The sequence below is a fragment of the Pinus tabuliformis genome, chromosome 4_1, assembly GCF_031772625.1.
Source record: "Pinus tabuliformis cultivar Carrire ecotype Pingquan chromosome 4_1, CPIR1, whole genome shotgun sequence".
NCBI classification, from domain to species: Eukaryota; Viridiplantae; Streptophyta; class Pinopsida; order Pinales; family Pinaceae; genus Pinus; species Pinus tabuliformis.
This window is the reverse complement of record NC_142303.1, coordinates 507,213,437-507,224,603: the sequence shown is the minus strand read 5'-3', so window position 1 is coordinate 507,224,603 and position 11,167 is coordinate 507,213,437. Positions and strand designations below refer to the sequence as shown.

At 35.9% G+C, this 11,167-nt stretch overlaps 1 protein-coding gene across 1 annotated transcript; it reads right to left on the bottom strand.

The window, feature by feature from the left end:
• Nucleotides 1–1,219: 1,219 nt before the first annotated feature.
• On the bottom strand, nucleotides 1,220–2,844 carry LOC149176771 (protein TIFY 10b-like). Its single transcript, XM_089423189.1, has 5 exons — nucleotides 2,581–2,844; nucleotides 2,290–2,389; nucleotides 2,031–2,202; nucleotides 1,715–1,775; nucleotides 1,220–1,587 (listed from the first exon to the last, which is right to left on the bottom strand). Exons 1-5 carry the CDS (start codon nucleotides 2,703–2,705, stop codon nucleotides 1,467–1,469), a joined length of 579 nt encoding a protein of 192 aa, XP_089279315.1. The 5' UTR covers nucleotides 2,706–2,844; the 3' UTR covers nucleotides 1,220–1,466.
• Nucleotides 2,845–11,167: the final 8,323 nt, after the last annotated feature.

Sequence of the window (11,167 nt, the reverse complement as noted above, 5' to 3'; positions counted from 1 at the left end):
CGAAAATAATCTTGAACTAATGTTTGTATAAGATCTATACTAGCTTGAATGGAAATTTCTAATTATATGTATATGTATCAATGATGATGTAATCATGGTATGCTGTGTATACTCTCAAAATACCATGGTGTGTATACTCTCAAAATATATTTTGTTGGAAAGTTCGTGGAACTCTAACAACCATTTTGTAAGTGAAGCTTTGGGATCAGTTAAAACTATTGGTGAATCACTTGTAAGTGAAGCTTTGGGATCAATTAAAACTATTGGTGAATCACTATTGGTGTTGTGTCCGTTATAGAAATCACTCAATGTGATATGATGTTTATGGTAAGAAAAAACTATTTAAGTCACATGATGTAATGTGTTGTTTGTGGTAAGTAAAACTATTTGAGACCTTGAGGATAGTAAAGGTTAAGAGTGTGTCAATAAGAAAACCCATACCCATAGGTCTTATAAGTGTAATGGTTAGATGTCATCTAAATAAAATCTGAGATGTTATGGGTTACACGAAGAAAACTTACGATTATGGTTAGATGTCATTCAAATAAAACTTGAGATATTGTTATGGGTTATACAAAGAAAACTTAAAATTGTGATTGGTAATGGTGTAGGGGAGTAAAATTGTTGGTGTAAGTGGAAGTAAAATTGTTTATGTTTTTTTAGGTATATTGAGATTAAATTTAAAGAATTTCAAGCATGAAGAAAATGTCAGAATCACAATTCAATGTGCACATCACTAGAGTTAAGAATCCATAAAAATTTGTTACTCTAGGTCACAATATACAAGGAAACATTGACTTGTTTCAAAATTGTACCCTAAATTTATTATCAACATAATATGAAAACCACAAATTTTTTTTAACAATTAAAACAATCATTCAAGACGCTTACCCTTTTTCCTTATATTAATTCCAAACATATTCTCACCATGAAAATCACTTATGTAAAAAATGAAAATTGGCTTAAAAATTATGATCAAAGGCATTTACCTTTTCCCTTAGGTTAACTCCGAAATTGTTCTCAACATATGAAAAAAAAAAATTTACCTGAACAATTAAAATTTTCTTAACAATGACTAACCAGTCAATATTATTGAAACTTTTTTTATATATATATATATATATATATATAAAAGAGAGAAAAACACACAAACAACTTAATGGATATCAAGTCACAATCTAAATTTATTAAAAAGAGTAAGCACACATAGGTTCAAGAGTTGGAGCATACATTATCAAATGACATGCACAGCTTCTTTTTTATCAGTAGGTCTTTTTCTAATCGAACGCTGGAAACCTAAAAACTAAAATTATTTAACAGCCATTGCTTCCGGACATACTCGCAGTCTGCTTTATTCCAAAAAGAGATCAATAGGGTCCAGTAATATACAATGGAATTATATATGAGATTGCATGATCAATATGATGTTTCAAAAATAGGTACAGATTTCATCGCTGACTGTGGGATTATATTGGAGGAGAATTTAAGTGAAGTGATATTGTAGATGAAGAAGCAGATAGATTTTGACATGTCTCTCCATTGTCGGCATCTGCTGTCTTATATGGACACTTGGCCTTTGCATTCACCCTGCACAAGACGGAACTTGTATTTTTAGTTTTTAAGATGTGAGACGCAATGTCAGGGAGACCAGAAGATCAATAGAAAATAGCACACTAAAAAAATGGCATATATAGGTTCGAAGTAGTGAACATACCTGTCGTGGCGCTTCTCAAAAAATCGTTGCAGGGAATGCTTCTTCGCCATTGGAATATTTCCTGCAATAACCAGCGGCAGGGATGATGGCCACTACATAATTTCTATGAAGTAATTCTATTATGTACTGTCATAGATGGACGATACAACGGCGTAGAATTTTAGCCATATCGTATTGTATCGATCGACGATGACTACTAAAACGGTTGCAACAGAAAGATTAAAATTTATTTTCTGATTTAGATAATGATATAAATATTTTAGAAAGTTCCATTGACTATGATTAACTATTGAAGAAGTGCAGTCCAAAATCATACCTGTGCGCATCTTGGGGCTTGCAGGTTGCAGATGGATCACTGATCCCTCTGATAACTTCATGACAGGAACTGATATTTTCTTCTCACTCTGCGAGCCCCAGACGTTGTGTACTTTATTATGCGGATAACTGGAATAACTCCCACTGCTGGCCATTAACATTATGGCTTGCGCCTGTAGAAGCAAAATGATGCAATTATATTCTGACCTAGGGCAGAGTCAGAGTCGAAACCATAACCATTTGAGTGACCATACCCATACCTGATCTGTAGGAATATCGTCATATACGTAAACCCTTCCACCGTAGAAAATCGTCAACTGCTCATGGGATGGGTTCTCCCGGATCGTGGACGGAGCAAGCCTGGAATCCAAGTAAACCAAATTACACATAAGAACACACTTTTATTAGCGCGAGAAGTGATTGAAACACAAGAAACTTTTCCACCCATTACAATTCCACCGATAGACCCATAACAACTATCCTCATTCTTAGCTGATTAAATGAATAACTTAATGGAATTGCAACAGTTCCCAAGAGCGGAGAGTCCCAACCGAGGAATGCAATCTGCGACTCCGCGCTCAGCACCGCCATTAACACTCGTAATCCAAGAAAGTAAACCCATTTCTTCCTCACATTGCTCTTGGAAAGCCATCCCGAGTTTTAATTCGGTACCCATCCCACAATTCAAATCGGTACAAAAGGGGTTGCTGAACGAACCCTCTGTTTCCAAGTTGGATCTATTTTTCCTTTACTCAGCCATCGTCTCCCTCAATTGCGCTATTGGAGGCCAGGCCAGGCCTCGCACTAGACTAGGATTTTTCTATTCTCTTCTGCGTAAATCACGTGGAGGTTTTGATTAAAGCGACAAAGCACTTTGATGCTGATGTTGAAGCGAATCACTTTACTATTTGAACATGTGTTCAATAAAATAAAGAAAGGTTAAACGTCACGGCTTCTCCGCAAGGTAGTGGCTTCGTGTGGCCTATTTTTCTTTTAAATCGATTGGTACCCCGTTCCACTCTGATTTCATCTTTTGCCAGTTATAGCGGGCCCTTGGAGTGTACTCCAAACCACTGTTTTGTTACTTATCATAGCAGTATTGACTCTACTTAATGAAGGCATGGCCTAGGTTGAAAAGGCGTCCTTGAATTAGTGACTTCTTGTGAGTTTGCTAGAAAATTCTGTTATTCATTTACTTAATCATTTTGGAAAGCACGTGTTTAATTGTCACTCTTACCTAATGCCACTCCCAATGTTCTATTAGGGCTGTACTTGCGTTGATGGGGACATTGCACCGTCAATATAATATGTAAATGACAGGGATGATGGATATCGTTTGGAACACGAGTACATCATTATAAAAACAGGAATTAAGGGTCATAAGACAATAATGATAGAGTAAGACGATTTACTAGGGGTTTGAAATTGAGTACATCATTATAAAATACTTCTCACATAACAGGAATTAAGGGTCATAAGACAATAATGATAGACTATGACAATTTACTAGGGGTTTGAAATTGAAATTATGTGTAGCATTCGTATGTTATATAATAATTCTTATATAAAAGGAATTAAAGTCATAAGAAAATAATAATAATAGACTAACACAATTTACTAAGGGTTTGATATTGAAATTATGTATAGCATTGGTATTAGAATGACAAAACATGTTGAGGATGCAAAGAATGTTATTAGACAATGATCATAAGTTAGGACAATTTGAGGTATTATATTTGAAATTGTTTATAGTATTAGTAATAGAATTTTGAGAGAGGTATTTCGTTTTTTTTCCATAGGAAAAATTTGCATAAGCTTATTCATCAGATTAAAGAAAATTTCATTTTGCAAGGGTCAAAGACATTCCAAAAGAAAATAAATTGGAAAATTAATATTGTCATATGTAAAAATCCAGAAGGATAGCATGAAAATACTGAAACATCAAGATATGAAAGAAATGTGAGTGTTTGAATATGAACCCAACATCAAGCTGCCATACATTACGGAGTAGGATTTTTAATACCCCCAACAAACATTGACCAAAAAAGAGACGGAACACCATCCACAAAAAGAAAATGAAACCGGAGCATATGTCGTACTAGTAGCTAAAACTCCAAGCCCAAGAGTGGGTGGCAATGAAAATGGGCCACAAGAGGTGGATAAAAATGATGGCGTCCCGAAACCTACACCAGCAAACACACAAGAAGCGAAGGAAAGAAAAATGCCAGGGCCACAGGAAGCAGGGCCATATGCCCACAAAAAGGATGGAAGCAATCTCCGAACAGGAAATGATGAGCACTACAACACAAATAAGGCAATGAAGGAAAATAACCCAAAACTAGATGACATAAAGCAACAAGCCAAGCATATCCTTGGCCCAAGGCAAAAGACAAAATTGGTTGAAGCAAAACCAAACACACAACATAAGCATCAACGAAAGAGAACCTGCGGGGAGCAATGCCATCAACACCTGGAATGGAAGAACACCACTAGGGACGAAAGGAGACACAAACCAAAGGGTAGGGGCATTGAGGGTTCCAGTGGCCCCGCCAAATGCTCCCTCTGAATTTTGCAACAAGGCATTACATTGAAATTCTTTATAATATTGATATTAAAATGAGAAACCATGTTAAGAATGTAATTTCATTAATACAGGAACATGCATCCTAATGCCAAATTTAGTTGTAAACCTTTGGTTACATAAATATATTATTATAACATAGAGGATCATACATCATTCATGTCAAAGTTTATCTTTTTACTCTCCCTCATGTTAGGATATTCCGACACATAGGAAATAGTTAAGTATGACTTGGTCTAGTGTAGTGTTAGGTAAATTGTGTTTCTTTACTATGTATTTTTGTAACTTACAATCTGACAGTCACGATATGTTCTAGACATGAAGTGATCCGACGGTTCATTCTCTCCTCAGTATTACCGACACTTGAGCCATGGCTTAACAACCAATTGGTCCATGATCTCTATTTAAAGAGCATGGAGGCTTATTTGTAAGGTTACCATTCATGAGAGAAGCTTATGTAAATTTTCTTTCTTTTATTAATAAATTACCTGAAGTGGTCGTGTTGGCTAAGGTCATGGACTATTTCCCTCTTTGAGGGTTTTAACCACGTCAAGAATACTGGTGTATTGATCTGTGATCATTTTTTGAGCGGTGTCCTTTGGTTTTCTATCTGAGGAACCTACCCTGTAAATTCCTACATGGTATCAGAGCTATTTAAGGGCCACATCTATTGGTGATCCAAATCGGAAGCTGATACAACTGCATCCGACTGTCGTTTGCTAGATCTACTATTTTTTACCGCTTTCGAGCTGAGTGGACTGCTCTATTGTGTTAGGAGCATTTGTTCGAGTGAGGAACCCCTTTCGTTTCACGCGAAAAGGTTTCAGATAGCCCTAGCTACGTCATTTTTAAGATCTCAAGGTATACAATCTTTATTTGCAGTTTTAGCTATTTATCTCTCTGTTTATTTATCTCTCTGTTTTTTATTATTAGATCTATACCTATTATTTCTATGTATGTTATTTGTCTCACAACTCTATGCGATCTGGGCAAAGCAGAAACAAAAAGGAAGGATTTTTCTCATGCGTAATCTATTTTTTGTCGTGCCTTAGTGTGATCTCGAAAAATGAGAAACATTGAGGAAAATATTTAGTTTCCGACGAAAGCTAACTTCAAGCTATAAGGTTTGGTTTTTTTTTGTATGTCCATGTTGGGTTGTGTGGTTTTTTGTTTTGTAGGAAAAAAGAGATTTTTCAAGTAAGCACACACCCCAAAGCTTCAATGACTAAAAAGAAAAAAAAAAACTTTCTCTTTTCCAAAAATTACTAACATTTTAAACTAGCTCACTTGGCCAAAGTTACTTTATGAGAATAGATGTCTTGAGTTCAAGTCTTTCTTTTTGTTGAGTTACTTTTTCAAAAAGCACATGTAACTTATGTTTTAAAGTTACTTTATGTAAAAAATTTCTCACCCATTATAAAAAGTGAGTCACTTATAATTCTAAAGTTTCTTTCTCTTTTATTTAAGTTACAATTTAGTGGGTAACTCATAAAGTACCATTGTAAAAATGACTTTCACTTATTTATAAAAGTGGGTCACATATATATTTTTTAAGTGAGCTAATTAGATTAAGTTTGGAAAGGGAGGGTATTTTTTTTAAATATAATATTACTATTCATTTCCACACATTCACACACTTCGTGGGCATCTTCAACAACTTTTCTTCAAAAATCCATAACTTTTTCATCCGAAAGCCATTTTTTTTTAATTAGCCAATTTTTTCGAGATATTTCCATTGGAACACTTAGTTTTAGCATACACAGCTTCAGTTTATGTTAAAGTAGAAATTTCATGCAAAGTTATTCTCGACAACACCAACTACTTCCAATGGTGGTCCTACATTGTGGACTTACTTGGAAGTAAAGGTCTTTACAGAATAGCCTTAAGCCAAGAAACTAAACCTAAAGATGAAGATAAGCTAGCCATATGGGAAAATAGGCAAGATCAAGCATGTGGGTTAAAGGGATGTCTATTTATCCAGACCTTAGATTCCATATCGCAGAACTTGATACCCCTAATGAAGCAACGAAACAACTCACTAATTTTTTTGGAATTAAAAATGAAATTAGAGCCCATCAACTTGAAAATGAGTTGCTTACGTTGGACCCCAGTAACTTTTCTTCCATTGAAGATTTTTTGTCCAAGTTCAAGACCCTTAGACTTCTCTTGTAAGGTGTTAAGGTTAAGAAAGAAGATGGTAGCCTTATCTATTCCATTCTTACTAAGTTGGGACCAACCTACTCTGTGTTTGTTTCCATCTTCCATTCTACTATAGAAGCCTTCATTTCTCAAGGAAAAGACTATAAGTCCCCCTCTTTTGATGCGTTTTGCGATTCTTTAATAAGAGAACAAGAAAAACTCTTACATCTTGGTCTTCTTAATCTTGGAAACTCTTCTAAGAAAGCCTTAGCCATGCAGCAACAATCAAATTCAAAGAATCCTAAGAAGCAGTATCCTAAAAAGAATGGTCCTAAACCAAACAAGGGTCCTAAGAAATTTCAGTCTCAAAATGAAAAATAATTTCAAGAAAATGATAAGGCAAATGAAAACAAAGGGAAGGAGACTAATAGACATTGCCACTTTTGTAATCAAGATGGCCACTTAGAATCCAAATGCTTTAAGAAGATGGAAGCCTTGGAAGAAGCAACGAGGAAGCATAACATCCATTTGGATCACTCTTCAACTTCAACTTCATGTTTAGGAATAACACTTTCTGCATGTGGTTGTCAAGCATCTCGGTCTGGTTATGCACTAAATGTGTCTTCTTCTCATTCTCATGAGTGGCTCATTGATTCTGGAGCTTCTTATCACATGGCCAAAACAAAGCCATGTTTTCTTCTTTAAATTATTGTAACACCAAAATATATATGTTGGTGATAATATATCTCTTAGTGTTGTAGGGATTGGAACCGTTCATCTAGACAATAGTCAATTTAATGATGTATTATGTGTCCTAACCTTATCCTGCAACATTCTATCTGTATATCAGATAACTCATTCAGGTGAAGGTAAAACTGTTGAATTTTCACCTCACAATGTTGTAAGTAAGGACCTAAGAGATCCTAAATAGATTTTAGCTACTGGCATTGCTGATGATTCCAAAAGGTTGTATAAGTTTAATAACTTTGGGTCATCAACTCTTCCCCCGATATTTGTTTCTCATAATGATGAAGTGAGCAAACTTTGGCATGAGCAATTTGGTCACTTAAACTATCACTCTCTTCAAAATCTATGTAAAGAAAATATGGTGACAGGGCTTCCTATGGTATCTTGCAGAGATGATGTTTGTTCCAGATGTGTACACGGAAAACATCACCAAGATAGTTTTTAAAAACGTACATCTTGGCATGCCTCAACCCCTTTATAGCTTGTGCATAATGATTTATGTGGTCCACTTCCAGTTGTTTCATTCTCTAGCTACAAGTATTTCTTAACTTTCATTGATGATTTCTCCAGACGCACTTCGGTATACTTCTTAAAACTCAAGAGTGAAGTATTTAACATGTTCTTGAACTTTAAGGCCTTTGTTGAAAAACAATCTGGACATCAAATTCTTAAGCTAATATCTGATAGTGGTGGAGAATATGTTAACAACAAATTCATCAACTTTTTCACTAAACATGGAATTCAAATGCAACATATTGTTCCATATACTCCAAAACAAAATGGTGTAGCTAAAAGGAAGAATCGCACCTTAAAGGAAATGGCTAATTGTATGCCTCAATTTAAAGGACTTAGTCTTAATTTTTGGGAAGAAGTAATTAACTGTGCAAATTACATATTAAATCACACTCTTACTAAGGTTTTAAAGAATATCACTCTAGAAGAAGCATGGAACTCAATTAAACCAGATGTAAGTCACTTTCGTGTCTTTGGAAGTGAAGCATGGGCCCATATTCCAGATGAGAAACATAAAGCTTTAGAAACTAAGAGTGAAAAATGTATTTTTGTTGAATATTCTGAAGATGTCAAAGGATATAGACTTATTCCACCTAAGTCCAAAAATGTTATCATTAGAAGAGATGTAAAGTTTGTTGAAAATATATTGGCCTACAAGCCTAGTTTGGCGGATGTGCCACCTCTCTCTATCCCTTCTTCTTCTGAAAATATTTCTTGTTCAGATGATGACATAGAGGATGAAAATCCTCCCCCACCTTCTCAGGATCCTCCTTCATTTCCTCAGCTTCCAAAATGGGTCTGTGCTACTCAAGATGCAAAAAGTGCTCTTCTTGGTGATCCTATAGATCAGCGATGTACATGTTCTCAGTTCAATAGAGCCTCTCCTTTACTGGCTCAAGCTTCAGCTAATTATGATCCTGACACCTTTGTAGAAGCTTCAGGCCATCCAGATTGGGACACAACTATGAATGAATAATATCGCTCATTATTGGCAAATGATACATTGGATATTGTTCCTCTTCTAAAGGGACGAAAACTTGTTAGATGCAAATGGGTTTAGAGAACCAAGTATGGACTACATGGAAAAGTTGATAAACATAAAGCTTGTCTTGTTGCTAAGGGTTGTTCACAAGTTGAAGACATTGACTATACTGAAGCCTTCTCCCCTGTTGCCAAAATGAACTCTATCCGCCTTGTTCTTTCCCTTGCTGCCTCCTCCAAATGGGAAGTCCACCAGATGGATGTTAAGTCCACCTTATTGCATGGGGACTTGCATGAAGAAATCTATATGGAACAACCTCTTGGCCTTATACAAATAGAATCCAGCCTTGTATGTCAGCTTAAGAAATCCCTTTATGGTGTCAAGAAAGCCCCTCGGGCTTGGTATGCCAAAATGGATAACTTTCTTTTAGATACTGGCTTTTCTAGGTGTCATTATGACAATACTGAATACACCATGAAAGTGGGTAAGTCTCTTATCATTCTTGATCTCTATGTTGATGATCTTATCCTTACTGGTAGTGATCCAAACCTTATAAACCATGTAAAGTCTAGCCTTAAAAATCAATTTGAAATGACATACTTAGGACACTTGCATTATTTTCTTGGTATTCAATTCTTGCAATCCAAGGAAGGCATTTCCCTTTCCCAGTCCAAATATGCCTATGATATTCTATGCCACTTTCACATGGAAGACTATAATCCAGCCCCTTCTCCCTTTCAGTCTGTAGCCAAAATTTCAGTCACTTGTACTTCCCCTGAAGTTGATGCTACCTTATACTGCCAGCTTGTAGGAAAACTTTTGTATCTGACCCATACCCGTCCTGACCTTTCCTTTTTTTTTGGCATTATTGCTCGATTTATGCAAAACCCACATGAAAGCCATTGGAAAGCGTCTAAATAAATACTTCGTTATGTTCGACGTACAGTTCAGTTTGGGATTCATTACAGTACAAAAGCATCTCCTCTATTGGTTGGTTTCACTGGTTCCGATTGGGCTCATGACCCTTATGATCAAAAGTCTACTGCAGGTTACATCTTCACTATTGGTTCTAGACCTATTACATGGGATTGCAAGAAACAAAATGCCATTTCTCTTTCTTCAGCAGAAGCAAAGTATCGTGGCACCGTAGAAGCTAGTAAGAAAGCCTTGTGGCTTTGGTAGATATTGTCAGAGTTTGGCTTTCAGCAACAGCATCCAACTATACTTTGATGTGATAATCAAAGTGTCATTCAACTATGCAAAGATCTAGTCCAACATCAGCACAACAAACACATTGAACTGCACATGCACTTCATTAGAAAGGTCATTCATGACCATGTTCTTGAAGTGCAATATTGTTCAACCAATGATCAAGTTGTAGACATCTTTACAAAGGCTCTCATAGAGGTGAGGTTTACTAAACTTCGATTTATGGTTGGAGTTCAGGAAGTTGTCACCAAGGGGGGGTAGGCTCTAATGCCTCCTTCCTTCTCCTATTGTGTCATATTTGTACATCCTTCAATCCTATCCCAAGTTGTTCTTAAGGGGGGATGTTAGGATATTCTGGCACATAGGAAATACTTAAGAATAACTTGGTCTAGTGTAGATTTAGGTAAAGTGTGTTTCTTTACTATGTACATTTGTAACTTACAATCCGATGGTCACAATATGTCCTGGACATGAAGTGATCTGACGGTTTATTCTCTCCTCGGTATTACCGACACTTGATCCATGGCTTAACAACTGATTGGTCCATAACTCTATTTAAATAGCATGGAGGGTCATTTGTAGGGTGACCGTTCATGAGAGAATCTTATGTAAATTTTCTTTGTTTTATTAATAAATTGCGTGAAGTGGCCACGTTGGCTCAGGCCACGAACTGTTTCCTTCTTTGAGGGCTTTAACCACGTCAAGAATATTGGTGTATTCATCTGTGATCTGTTTATGAGCGGTGTCCTTTGGTGTTCTATCTGAAGAACTTACCTTGTAAATTCCTACACCTCATACACATCTATAACCATTATTGCAAAAAGCTAACAAGTATTTAGCAAATCTAATATGATACTAGCATCGTATTATTTACCTAACTTTATTATTTGTTCCTAATACTTAATCACATAATTAGAGTGGAAAATTATTTATACTCCATTAGTTACTAATTCCAAACACTTTATTT